A 14,752-nucleotide genomic window follows, 5' to 3' on the forward strand; every position below is an offset into this window, starting at 1 on the left:
TGCTCGACTCGATAAATTAAATATAGTATAACTGTATTTACACTGAAGGAGATACTTATATGATATATTCTATTGAACCTATTCGAAAACTGTATATCGTTGTTGGAAATTCGAAAATAAATTCACATCCACGTGTTGTAATAGATAATTAACATTATATGCGAAATTGTATATGTTGAGTACACTTTGTAAAATCATTTCGTACTATGCCACGGGATGTACTATGTACGTATATCTTTAACATGTATTAGATAACGGAAAGCCCGGTTGCGTAATTTGATACATTAATTGGGGCATCGGCATACATTGTTGTACAGGCAGTTTTTCATTCGAGAAATTGAATCAACGGTCGAAGATCAACGTGCCCACAGTTGATTTCAAAACTTGATGATAATATAACGGTTCGTTTTTTTTTCTCAGTTTCAACGCTTATCTCAACGGCAATTACACGTTCTGCGGTATGCCGTCGACACTCGCAGCTAACGTGACGCAACTCGGTGTAATTTCAAAGTATTTTCCAAGATTGTGTAGGAAGAAAAACTTGGTACATCAGTAATTGCAATTTTCGAAGCCGCCATTTTGTTTTTCTAACCGCCGGTGAGGATCGGGGGGGGGGGGGGGGGAGGGTGACAGTCTGAATCCAGAAGTTTTATCAGATTTTGCAGTAGCTTTGGCCGCTATCTTGAATTTATGGTTTAGGTCGTAAAATATAAATCATAGACAAAAAAAATTCTTACTAGCAAAGTTGTAGAGAATGAATTTTGCTAAAAGTTAAACTGTGATTACATTTCAAGTAAAAACTTGAAAATGAACGAGTTGTTGGACAAAAACAAAATCCCCCGTAAATTTAGGATGCCTGTCGAAGCTATTGTAAAATCTGATCGAAATTCTGAATTGAGACTGCCAATGCCCTCCCTCAACGATTAGAAAAAGAAAATAGTGGAATCGAAACACTGCTATTACAGGTGTTCTTTTTAGTTGTACATTGCGGCAGTTGGAATTATAAAATTGGAATTTGCATTCACTTCGGTCATTCTTCAGCTGTTACGGGCTTGGAATATTCGTAAGATTCTTGCATTTATCGTAAGTTGGCAATTTGAAAATATATCCAGATTTTGGCCTTGTAGAAATAGATTTTCACAAAAAAAAAGCCACAAATGCTGACCGAAATTGATATAAATATACAATAAGTAAGAAAGTCAGACACGTTTTACCTTGTATAAATGTTCAACATGTAGGTCAATAAGAACTGCAGGTATTTTTGCCCATGTAAAGTGCAAGTCAAACTTTTGAAGCTATTCAGAGTATGCAGCTACTGCCAAAACTTCATTGGGACAGAAAATGGCTACGCAATTTTAGGGTGTCTTAAATGTATGTAATGACATTACATTAACTCGAAAAATAATATACATATTAGCAATACGCAACTGAATCTGAAATTAAAAAATATATACATGTATATACAACATATACCTATATTATATAATTAACATGTAATATGAACTTGAAAATTTTACAGATGAACAACTTATATAATATCAAGTAGTTACAAGATTCTTCAACATGTTGACTTTCCGTTTCATTCCCCAGATGCTAATCGTGTGCAAATAAAAAAAGATCGTCGCGGTTTTCAACGTTTAAAAAGTGCCTACCGTCACGAGCATTGAAGCATAAAACGGAACCAATTCGGTGCATCGCATTCGTTGTTTTCAATTGGCGACGTTGACTCGTTTTTTCTCATTTTTTGTATGCATGGAATATGTGCTCAGTTGTAATAACCGGAGTGGCACAAAATACATCCGAAGAATTCTCCATATTTCCACTCATTTTTCATCCCAAATACCCGATACAATTATGCCTTATGATAATTAAAATTCTAGAAAGGTTTAATAGCCTGTAATTGGGTAATCGAAACGATAAAATTGCATGTTGACTTTCTTTTTAGACTGTTAAGAGTCTAAAAATAAAGTATCCGACGACTAACTATTATACTTTCGCATAGCATCATGTCAGTGATAACGATTAGCACTTTTTAGCATCGCCCGTAGATTTCCAAAACAAAATGTAACCGTATTACAATTTTGCACATTCTCTGAATGTAAAAACAGTGTAGAGCAATATTATTCCAATGTACTAGAATAAGTATTAAGGAATGACCGTATAATAGACGGTCCAATTACGGACTGGCAGTTATTTTTCTTCCATGTACCGAGGCGAACAATTATTACAGTGACACTGAACTTCTTAATTGAGGGACCAAGGCGTGTAGGCAGTCAATTATATTAACTATATACCTACTCATATTCTACCGAGCTCTTCGGCTGAGCGACACAATGCGAGTAAGAAATACGAATAAATTTACTACTCTTTAGAGTTGAAAATACATACAATATCATTGAATACCACATAATGAAACTGATCTTATTTTACTCCTACGGATTATTTTATGAATCAAACAATTGTTGCACGGAACTTGTACTTGCAAAAAAAAAAATTAATAAATAACGAAGGAATGAAATTGTTATGTAATTTTTATACCCATTGTTTCTCATAAAAAGAGGCCCACAATCTTGTCTTCTAATTGTAAATGTTTTTCTTTATGTGACCTTACTGTATTGATTTTTATTCATTTTCTGTCGATAGAACGAATTCATTTTGCGACTCCTTGTTGCACAGCCATGATTCTCATGACTGTATTGCGGGTCTCGTAATTCGGGAGTTTTGTCTGCAAGTTTCAAGCGCTGCAGGTTACATATATTCAGGCATAAAAAATTTTAAATCATCCAATCGGTAAACAATAATACATATCGTATGATCATAAACGATGTTATGATTTTAAGATCGATGAACTTGCACTTTGGATTGGAAAATCTGTAAAGTGTAAAGTGATTGAATGTTGTGGTGAAAACTTATAGATTTTGTAAAAATTACACAGCAGCGTTTAAATAGATAGATAGATAGATAGATAGATAGATAGAAAGAATACAAATTTTTAGCCATTTTTCAACGAGGTTTTCTGGTAAAAATCTCAACATTCTTTATCAACAATTTTCCTTCATTATTCGTCAACGTTCTCGGAGTTGTTCCGGATTTTCCTACGTTTCTTCGTCAAGACTCTGAAATCTCTTTGTGAAAATTTATTGATTTTGAAATGAATTTAACAAATTCAATTTAATCAAGGAAATTTCAATAGATTCGGTCATACATCGCGTCAACCAACAGATACAACTAGTGAGTAACACTGTGATTAATTCATGTTTTCGAATTCACAAAAATGGGCAAATCGCACGTGTCCAGGGTTCGCACGGTATGGGAAACTGAAATCCCCGGACTTTTCCAGGTATTTTATCCTGAAAAAAGGATTTTTCCATTAACCTTTCAAGAAATATACCGCTGATTAAAGACAATACTTTTTTTTACACGTTAATACTAATACCTTCAATATTATCTATTAACTATCTTACTGTATAACTATCAGTTTACAAACATCCTGGAATTTTCCGTAAGAAAAAAACGAAAGAAGGTTTGGTATTAAGTATGTACGTAATTAAATATACGTAAAAAGTATGAAGCGATGCAACGAAACAAAATTTTAAGTGCAATTTTTTTTCCTCAAGATCGTTTGTACTTTGTACAAAAACGAGTGTATTTCTTCGACAAACTCAAAATTCCAGTCTTATTATATAAATTCCCTGACTTTTCCCTGCTGCAAGAAATTCCCTGAGTTTTTCCGATTTTCCCTGCGCGTACGAACCCTGAGTCGTAGAAATTCAGAAACTTACAGAAGTTTGCAGAAAAGTTTGAGGAGTTATTTATTCATTTATCTTTTCTACTAACTTAATTGTAGACATGTAATTTAGATTTATTTTTCACGTAAACAATATATATTAAAGTTATAGACATAAACCACCATTATTATTATTATTAGCGTTATTAGATTCATATATTCACGACGTACATGTGCTGCGCAATTAATAAATATTACTCAGTATAAAATATTTGTCCGTATATATTTTTTGTAAGTTCGAATTAGACATTTAGCTTAAGTCGCCGATACACATTAGTATTGCCAAAAGTGCCGAAAATAATGGTTATAGTATATTATAATGCAAATTGTTTACTCGCTTTGAAAATATTTCTGCACCTACGGCTTAACTTCCCATATGGGAACAGTTAAAAAAAAAAACTTTTTGGTAGATCAATTTCCGGATAGACTGCCACATATAGTATATAAAAATATCCCAGTGTGGAATTGAAATGAAGGCACTTAGTGGAAAAAAAAACTGAACGAAACGAAGGAAAAAAATAAAATAGGTAAACGAATGAATGACTGTTAATTCGGTGGATTGGTCACGAACCTTTGAGATGAATTCAAAGGTGAAGACACGCACTTTGATAACTATTATCAAGATGAAAAAATGAATAAGGAAATATTGAATTAAATATATTTACATCGGTCAAGTCAAATATTTACTGGAATTTTGCCTTGAAATATCAATCGTTATTATCCAGTCATTGGTAATCACTCATTTTACAGATTTATTTTTTCTGACTTTTGCTCTCCCTTTTTTGCACTCATTTTCGACCAGCGACAAAATTACCAAACAGCCTGATGTGAAATAAGCATTAAAAAATTATTTCATCGTATTGGAATTGGGGTTACAATAATCTATCCTCTTTGGTGATAAGTATATTCGATATTCCGAAAATTCTTTTCCTCTCACTTTTGTGATATTAACCTAGTGAACAATGAAAGTCAATCAGACTCAAGGATCAATGAAGCTCGAACTCATCCCGTGTATACGGGATAACCAATTTTTACGCGAAAATGGTTTTGAAATTCAACGGGCATGGTTGAATGCAACGTCAGCTCTCTCAAAACGAATTTCTCATAAGCTCTGAAAGAACAAATGTTTCTTGTTTTTTTGCATACGAGATTGCAAAAAAATCACATCACTTTCATACCAGTGTTGAATTACTGGACGTGAAAAAATAATTGAAAAGTCAGGTCACACATCGGTGTCGACTTCGCGCAAAAATTAACAATAATAATATAACATGTAACAATAAAAAGATAGAATAAGATAAAGATGTAAGATAACCATGATCATGCACTGCTTCAGACCATTCTCTTAAAATTACCACGATACAAATTCAATTGTTAAATTAAGAGTAAACCATTTCTTCTCGCGATTCAATTGCGCCCTTGCAATTTTTATGACACGTTACATAAGTCTAGGTGTGGTAAGGTACGATTTTGCGGTAAACATGTATCACTAAACAACGTGGATCGTGAGTAGCAATATTATCTGTTTTTTCTCTTCAGCAATTCTTTTCTTTCTTTTTCTTTTTGTGCTTTCTTTCATATATAATTATTTTTTGTTTTAAAAATTTTTTTTGATTTATTATTTGATCGGAATACCCATTGACGGTTTAAGAAAGAATTATGCAATGCCCAACGGCGCACTTCCGTTAGTATAGTCCATACGTTGAATATGTTCTTCGTTTCAGCTCATTTTTTCTTGCGGTGTGACAAGCTGGCATGCTTTCCCTTGTGGTGAGATTTACCAGTGGCATTACTTCGTTTCTGGTGCTTGGTACCGTTCGTGGTAGTCCCCTCTGGAGAATTTCCTGATGTCAAGAAATCTTTTTTAATCGCCAATTCTATACACTTTTTTTTCCTCAATTGATTCAAGGACAGTAAATAACAGTCGAGCAATATCTGCATTATTGTTGCTTTATTCGACTCGAAAAATTCAATGGCCAATAAAACGAAAGGCGAATGACATTTTCGTGAAAAATGAGTGGCACAAGAAAATTGAGAGTATGAGAAAAAAACAGGCTAAGATCAAGTTTCCGTGCGAGAAGAGAGAGCTATCCAACTGCCAGTCTACTGAAATAAAACACAGTACAGGGTATAACTGGTAGTATAAATTGGATTGAAATCGTTTCAAACGTACCTGAAATTGTCGATGATTCACTAACGTTCGAATCTCCGTTATCAAAGTGCGTTTCTATGTCGGTTTTGCTCTGATCTGACACGTCATTGAACTGCTCGCTTATATCACTTTGCTGCTTTGCTGCTGGATTGGGACAAAAAATTGAAAATTTTTTATTTTGTAACATAATGAACACGTGATGATGAAGACGTACTAAAACAGCTTTCAATTTTTCATTGCTTTAGAATCCATTCTATTCTAAGACACGAAGCTAATAGAATAGCTGCTAATAAATTCTATTTACAAAGTCTACGTTCTTCCCATTGTGTGTTCGAAAAATCATTTTTTCTTGATCAAAAACCAGCAATAGGAGGAAAAACGAGACTTACAATCATTCGATTCAGGGGATGTGTAATCTCCAATAGAATCACTTTGCGAGTTGATCGGAGAATAAAAATTTCCCGAAACTATTTCGTCTTGCCCAGGTGTAACGGGTATATGTGAATCACGCGGCTGGTTATCATTTTCAGTTTTTGCTGCTGCTTCTAACGTGACCAGGGATTTTTCTTCGGTCATTTTCTGCACATAGGGCACAAAAAAATTATTTTTTTCTTTTAAAATTTCTCAAATTTAACTGATTAATCAATGAAAAATAAGAAACAGAGAAATGTATGTAATATTAGATCACTAATATACAACTTGAAAACTCTTACGTTTACAGAAACCAACATTTCGTTTGTGCCTATTTCATCATCTACTGTTGTTTCTGGTTCCGGTTCCAATTCTTCAGTGATTACATCTTTGATGACTATTCCGGGGCTCAAATGGGAGGCAAGGCGAAGATCGTTGATTTCTGACTCACTTAGATAATCACCATCGTCTTCCTCGGAACTGGAGCTCTCAGAAGTTGCCAATTCTTCTTTAGTAGGCTGAAAAAAAAAAACAAAGTTAAAATCACGACTTTATGAAGCTGAAGACAAAAAACAATTCAGATACCAAGAGAGAAAAATACAGTGCATCACAACTGGAAACTAATACTGGTAATTTTATAGTTTAAAATTATAATAACTCGTAATAATATTTATAAATATTCGAGTAGCGTATGACAGAAAAAATGTGAAAAAATTAAAGGCTATCAGTCAGCTAACTTCAGGTCAAGTCTCAAGGACCATTCATGAGTGATATGGAACAATATTTCATGATTTAGTGTGAGGATTTTCTTTACATGTAATATTAGTACTTTAAATGTGTAAGGCAGACATGAGCCAAAGTCTAGATATAACGTATGATTTGTAACGCTGGTCGATAATGAATTAACAATAACACATGTATAATAGGGGAAAAAACAGTAAGGTGACGTTATCATTGTTATTTCAAATAAACAGCGGCAACAATTTTTTTTTGTTCTGAAAACTTGCGCACAGAGGTAAGAATGAAAATCGACAGGTTTATAAAAATACTGAAAACTTACATCAAAGTCCTCATCATCGGCCTCACTGTCTTCGGCCGCTAATCTGGCAAGCTGCGCTTGCGTTGATTCTTCTTCGGAATCTTCAGAACTATCGTTGGGTTCGGTAACCTGTGAATATTTCCGCTTCGATTCAACGTGAGAGTTGGCAGATTCGGTCATTGACTGTTCCTCCGGTGTTGGGGTCTGCAAAGAGAGACTAGAAATTGATTTCATCAGCAACAATAGATCTTGGACAGCAAGAGAATAATGTATCGCTTGTCTTGAAGCCCAGATTATGTTAATGCATTGCAAAACATCTTTTGCTTTGCCAAATAGGTAATTTAAAAATTCTTAAAGTATTCCACTTTGCTTCCAAAAATGCTTATTGAAATGACGCCTCATCACTTGTCGGATAAGAAACGTGATTTATACATTCAAAGGACATATCGTATTGTTTAACGGACAATATATGTGCTTACTACTACAAATGACAGACAATTAGCTCTACTAACCAAAACTGATGAGTTATCAAGTGGAAATTTCGATATGCCGCAATAATATAAGAATTACCATTTGAAAAATTATATAGTAACATCTCATAAGGTTCCTCGAATAAAAAATAAACATTTTTCTATTGGCCACTAGTTTCTACAGTGCAAGTCTTATTTTATTGAAGTAAGTTCTATCAGGTTTCACCGCCTGTACTCACTGCATCTGGCTCACTGGATTGGACATAAACTTTAGTCGGCGGAGGCGAAGGAGTTCTTCGGGAAGCTTCCAAGCAGGACAATGCCGAAAGAGTGGAGAGCATCGAACTAACGAGGCTCCTTTTAGCTTCGTTCAATTCCTCCTCCTATAGATTTCGCATTACCATCACAATTACACAATTTATTTGGAGCATTCTGTGGCGCAGACAGAACTCAAGGAATGCAAGACAAAAGGCTCTCTTGTAGAAGAATTTTAAAGTAAAAACAAATCGTTGATCGGGTATTGTTTGGATTAGCGATTGAGAATTTGCAATTTTCTTCTGATTTTGTACAAATTGAATGAAATACAAATTTTAGGTTCTATCTTAAAGAAAATCTCACAAATAAAACAACTTTTTACAGACTCTGCATACCTGTATAGACATGCATACATACATATATCCCGCCAATAACGCGCAAGACAAAGTTATGCTAACAACAGCAGATTCATGATCCACACAAACAGGAAGATGATGGCGACTAGGTTTACATACAAATGGAAGTGGAAATCCGTATTCTTACCTTCTTCGCTGAAACCCTCCGAGATCTCATATTCCTCATGCCGCTTAATTTTATCGCGCGAAGACGTCGGCGTCCCTTCTGAATTATCTTCACCTGTAACAACCAGAAATCAACTTTAAAAAAATGAATACATGGTATGGTTTGTTGGTGTATTGCAGGATTTCTAGTTTTGTTTCAATCATGCATTTCAAAAATTCCCGACGCATATTGTACATAAGTTATGAATAATTATCATATATTATAAAGCGAAACTGACCATCCCAGTTGCCTGTAGCTTAGGATAGCCAAGAACGGCGGCACCAACGTTTACGCTGAGTCTAACAACTCGCAGCATTATCAAACTTGGCAGGAAAAATATCCAGGGCAACGGACGCACAAGTTCTATAGTTCCAAAGGTTTTGCCATTCTCTTCTGAAAATGTTTATACGTTATTATAGACATCCCAAAATGAGGAACGAGATATGCCGGTTGATATGCATGACAAGTATGGTGTATTAAAATTTGACTTTGCGTAAAAAAAAAAAAAACTATGCATCACTGAAATATGAATTAGTAAAAACAGTAATACTCTTGGCCAGATCAACAGTAGATGTGAGAACTCAAGTTTTCCCTTATTTCGTTGATTCAGGGGGGTTGGTTCGCACAAACATCGGTACCATTTATCAATTAGAAGACGAGACAGTCGTACACTGAGTATTTATCAAGTCGTTATATTCACAAGCTAAAATGATTCCTTTGGAATTACAAAAACAGAAAACACTGAAATTATAAACAAAAGCATATATATCGATGTTTTCTTTCAAATCGCTTCAAAATAGTTAAAAACGTAGTAGATTCATTCGACTTCACTCTAAAACGGCTAATTTTATTCAAAGTACTAATTTCTACAAAATCGCCAAAACAGATTTCTATTTTCCATCATCTCGGTATTGTTGAATATTGAATTTTACAACATTGCACCGATATTGAATACGGTGAACAAATGGCAATGTTGAATTGCCAAGTGAAAAATAAAGAAAATTTATTCTGGTGAATTTGCAGAGAATAGTCTTCCGAATGGAATAAGCCATTGTAAAGTGAAATTGAATAAATTTATTAGATTTTCAATAATTTTCAAACTATAGTTAGCAATCTCATAATTTCCTATTCTTCTACTTTTAACGAGATCTTCGTATCTTACGAATATAACAATTAAATAAACACCCGATGTGCGACTACGTCGTAATCAAGTTAATAAAACACATCGATTTTCGGCCAACCAGCCGCCTTAAATCGATGCAGACAATAATTACGTACCGGAATTGATTTCCTGGACCGGTAGACTCCATTGTGCCGATTTTTCAACGATCCACAGCAAGCGATCGGTAACTCTGAGGATTCCTTGGCCAACAGAAATTTGAGCCGCAGCTTCGGCACCAGCAACCACGATATCGCCGAGCTTTTCCCCAATTTTTCCGGTCATCTAGAATCAAGTTTCAATAGAAATTACTCTGGTGTGTGGAAAATTTTAATTATATTCATGCTTTATCATCGAGTCGACGAGAAAACTAACTTGTAAAATTCAAGTGTCTGTAATTATGTTGATTACACTAAATGACCTGTCGTTAATTATGAAAAACTCACCGTTTTTGAAGTTTTTGTATTTTCCACGCTCATTATCAGTCTGAAAACACGTGAAAGAGAAATAGAGCAACGATCGGTAATTTACAGATTATACGTAAATAATTATTTTCGTAATAATTAGAATTTGAATTTCTGGGTCTTCCGACGCTTTCTCGTTTATTTTATCGCACCCAATTAGTAACAATCTTGTCAGCAAGTCTAATGCTAGTATAAATAAACCGTATAAAAAAAAAGAATTGATGACCAGATTAAAGCATTTCATTTCTTGTTTTTTCGTACATTTCGATAATGAGTACATATATGTATAAAACTTTCGTTGTGAATCGACAGAATATGCATGGAATAACAAAGTCAAGAAATACCGATACACCCCGATAAATAAGAATATTGCACGAACGGATACATACATCTAAGATCGTTAAAAAAAAAAAAAAAGGATTGAAAAATAAAACAAGAAAAAACCATCAAACAGTTTGATCAAAATCTCCCTCTCAAATCTTTACCCGCTTTCAACCCCAACGATGAGATATCGAGGGTGTATTTCACCTTGAAAAATGATTGATTAATAAACGAACGACCTGCACGATAACGGAGTACGTGAATAAGAGAAAAATAAAAAAAGGATCAACGCTGAAAATGGACCAATTTCTACGCGACGAGGGAGAAGAGGAAATTAAAAAAATTGATGCGGCCAACCATCTTGCGGTCTGCGAGACCTGGTGTTTCGCAACACGAGACCCGAAGAGACCTGTTTGTGATTTTTATCGTAAATCACACCGTCGCAAACTCGGTAGCATGCAGCAGCAGCATTAAGTATCCCTGAATCGTGTGTGGCTAGATTTGCGGCTAGCTCGCCAAGTTATAAACGAAGTGCATGGATGATACATGTATGTTCGTCAACGGTACATAAATATAAACACACGTAAGCGGCATACGAGGGAATCTTCTTACAGAGCAGCGATACCCCGAGGTCACGACTTTCCGATACCAATTATCGGAGTACAACTTTCTTCATTGTATATTTATAACTTACGTTCAGTGCGCGGTGGACAATAAAAGTTTCTCGAAAATTTTCGCAGGCATTGATACGAACGTTCATACAAATCCTCGAAAATTATTCAAACCGAAAAGGAATTCGAAAACTCTATTTTAAACCTTGTTTCTTCTCTACGCCAAGTTTCGTATCCGTTCCAAATATTGCCTTTTATTTATCCAATTTTTGTTCTTATTATTTTTCATTTTCGATTACGGATTGGTCACGAATTGTTGAGCACGATTTATGTGAGCTTGTAAATTATCTCTCCGATGCTTAACACTCACACTTTCTCGATTTTTATTCTTCATTTGATTTTACGGTTTCATACTAATCTTAAATACGACACTATATATACTCTTTCTCGACTACGTATCATTGCGCAATTATCAATTAAAGGTTTACTCAATTTACGATAATTTTTTATGGTCAAAAATGTTTTACGGTCATGATACAACGATTCACTTTGTATTTCACATACAATCAACATATTTTTACTACGGCGAAGATTATCTGTTTCGTGATAGATCACCATCGACTCGTTGACCACGTGCGTGTCATACGTTTTTCGTAATTAGCACGCGATTAGCACGACTTAAGGGGATCCTACAGTTCCTCCTTACCGACCGCGTCAAACGTCTTATGTTTCGGCTATTATCGGACGGTATGCATCGCAATGCAAAAAAGGACATAACGGCCGAAATACCGAACAAAAACACAGCAATATATATCGGTTTTGTGCTACACAAAAATTTATTAGTGGCTTTTGATTCATAATTGCATGTAGAATTTGAATTTTCTAACATTTAAAGCAGTCGGTAAGAACGAACTACAGTATCCCCTTAGGATTTCAAGTTCAATTAATCATAACGTATGTGTAATCGACAGATCTGAACCGTTCGTCAGAGAAGTGAAATAAGTTTCTACCGTCTCGGCGGTCTTAATTTTTTTAAATTTATTATCATAATTATTACTATTATTATTATTATTTTTACTCCGATGCGAATTATTACGATGCACGGCGTGATAGGCGCAAACGATCTTTGAGCCGGCATGAAATTGCAAGCGTATTATCAATCAACGGCGGTCACGTTGATTTTATACACAGCCAGCATTTAATTTCGATCGTATAAATAAGTAGAACCGACAAACACTAACGGTGTCCATTATTTTTCTAAACTTTGAAGAGCTGACCTAGGCTAATTGATGAAGTATAATTCTCACATCCATATCTCAACATTTTACCTGTCACAAGCTCTGAAAATAACTTCCCATTAACGATAATTTCGTACCTCGAATTGTCGAGACGCGATAGCTATTGGGATATAGAAACGAAACGGATACATTTATTATTCACTGTTAATAATCGTACCTCGTATGTGTTTACAATCGAAGGTGGTGGACGACGTTCGCGGCCCGGAAGTTGTCTCAAAGTTGGTTCGAAGAAACGAGCGCGCGAAGAGGTGAGCGACAGGTGAATCGTTCCATGTACAATACGAGGAACATGCGAACTCTAAGGATTAGCGCAAACGTAAACAGAAAACGTTTCTCACACATCGAGACAAAATTCGTATACTCAAGGTTTTTTTTTTCACCGGCCGTTCTCTACTCGCTCGAATTTCAAAACTTAATTAAGAAACGCCCGACCGACGATGCCGCGTTGAATATTTTCGTTTTATAAAGCTACGGTATTTTCTCTACATTCCAGACTTATTTCAAAAATATATTTTTCGAATTTCTCATTCGACTAACGAAAAGGGAATTACAAATATCGAGGTCAGATATACGAGATATTAGAAAACTTTGTTACATACCTTAAATCGTTCGAAGTGATCGAATTGTTTTGCTCCTGAATCGATGTGTAAAAAAAAAAAAAAATAAACAAATAAAAGAAAATGAAAAAAACAAACTGCAGAGCTTTCGCGCCTCGATTTTTAGCCGGCTGCAGATTGTATCATTAAACAACGAATCTGTACCAATAAACGATCAATATTAACGCGTCCAGGTGTTGGACATCGAAGAGTATTGCAGATTCGGGCAACAATTATTCTACATTATACTTATGTAAGTTATTCGTCCCATTTGAAACGGAGAGCCGGCAAAGTACACCTGTAGCTGCGTATAACGCGTATCTTTTACTTTTTCCTTCTAATATACAAATTTATTGTCGCGGTTCCTTAATCAAAATAAAAAAAAAAAAAGTAACATCGGTCCTGCGTATTACGAAGATGGTTAGAAGATTTAAAACCGGCACTCTCCGTCGTTAGGAGGAAACATACGTAGAGGCGACGGTAGACAATCGCGTCGTTGAATGGGAGAGACAAAACTAGCGTCGTGTGTCGCTCTGTAACTGCTTCGAAGACCTTTGACCAATCGTATCGCAGGACCGTAACGGCGTCTCGATGTTTTTTGAAACGATATATACATATTCCCGCTGTACGTATGTTTCTACATACATGCATGCGTATATATCTCTCCGCCGCTGCAGAAGAAGCAGAAGCAGCAGCAACAGCAGCAGCAGCATCATCTCATTGTGTTTACTGTTTGCGCACCGTGTACGTACATACACGTTGTTACACATCCATACATGCAGCCAATGAATGGCATTTAATATAATTTTCACTAGCTATACCGCACATCGGCAATTACGAGAGATCAGTCCAAGAATTCCGGCGCTCTGTTTGCCCCGTCGCCGCACCGTCTAACAAGTATATGGCTTTCGGTCACTCTTCATCGACGGTACCCACATGATCGTATAAGACCAGTTATCTCGAGGATGAACAATTCGCCCGCATGATTGCCTCTTCTACATCTACGTTTCGAATCGAACTTCATTTTGACAGATATTTCCCCTCCGTTTACTCGCCGATAATTAATTATCTTTCGGTTATCGGTATCACTGGTAGATTTTGTCAAATCGCGTGGACATGCGTAAACGTGATTGAATTTAGGTATTTTTTCAATCGAATTTTTGCTCCTTACTGCATACGACAATCGGGGTTATCGAAAAACAGAATAAACGAGGAAATGTCTCTACCTTGCCGCACCTACATCGTTTCTGTCTATTTCGAACTCGATAACGATCTCAGACTTGTATTATACCTAACACGCATTGCTGTTTACCGTAATGAGATAGAAACACCGAATTTCGGGTCTCTGTTTGTCATAACTATCGTGAAACGAATTTATCTATGGTTCGCTGTAATTCGTCTGTCATTTCCGTAAACACTGATGATTGTACTTCGGATTTGAACGGTCGCGATTGCCGCTGTGTAAGATGAAAGAAATTGAAGTCTTTTATACCTGTTAACTTCGCTGTCGAATAATGTATATTAATATTACGAACGTCGCATGTTTAACGTTATAGGTACAATTATAATATGCGTGCATCGCATGTAGGCGAAAGTGAAGAGGAATCTTTCTGCACGCCTTTTATCGA

At 35.6% G+C, this 14,752-nt stretch overlaps 1 protein-coding gene across 7 annotated transcripts; it reads right to left on the reverse strand.

Moving 5' to 3' along the window:
- Positions 1-2,208: 2,208 nt before the first annotated feature.
- On the reverse strand, positions 2,209-13,637 carry LOC124214464 (clumping factor B-like). Of its 7 annotated transcripts, none has more exons than XM_046616804.2 (12): positions 13,290-13,635; positions 13,128-13,162; positions 10,281-10,320; positions 9,954-10,119; positions 8,914-9,068; positions 8,658-8,750; positions 8,099-8,242; positions 7,411-7,593; positions 6,653-6,868; positions 6,329-6,518; positions 5,961-6,080; positions 2,209-5,631 (listed from the first exon to the last, which is right to left on the reverse strand). In XM_046616804.2, exons 3-12 carry the CDS (start codon positions 10,311-10,313, stop codon positions 5,513-5,515), a joined length of 1,419 nt encoding a protein of 472 aa, XP_046472760.1. In that variant the 5' UTR covers positions 10,314-10,320; positions 13,128-13,162; positions 13,290-13,635; the 3' UTR covers positions 2,209-5,512. The 7 variants fall into 7 exon arrangements, with proteins under 7 accessions (XP_046472760.1, XP_046472751.1, XP_046472741.1 ...); XM_046616795.2 differs by having other exon boundaries at positions 5,961-6,083; positions 13,290-13,634; XM_046616785.2 differs by lacking the exon at positions 2,209-5,631 and adding an exon at positions 5,651-5,890 and having other exon boundaries at positions 13,290-13,637.
- Positions 13,638-14,752: the final 1,115 nt, after the last annotated feature.

This window comes from Neodiprion pinetum, chromosome 1 (assembly GCF_021155775.2).
Source record: "Neodiprion pinetum isolate iyNeoPine1 chromosome 1, iyNeoPine1.2, whole genome shotgun sequence".
In the NCBI taxonomy this organism is placed as follows: domain Eukaryota; kingdom Metazoa; phylum Arthropoda; class Insecta; order Hymenoptera; family Diprionidae; genus Neodiprion; species Neodiprion pinetum.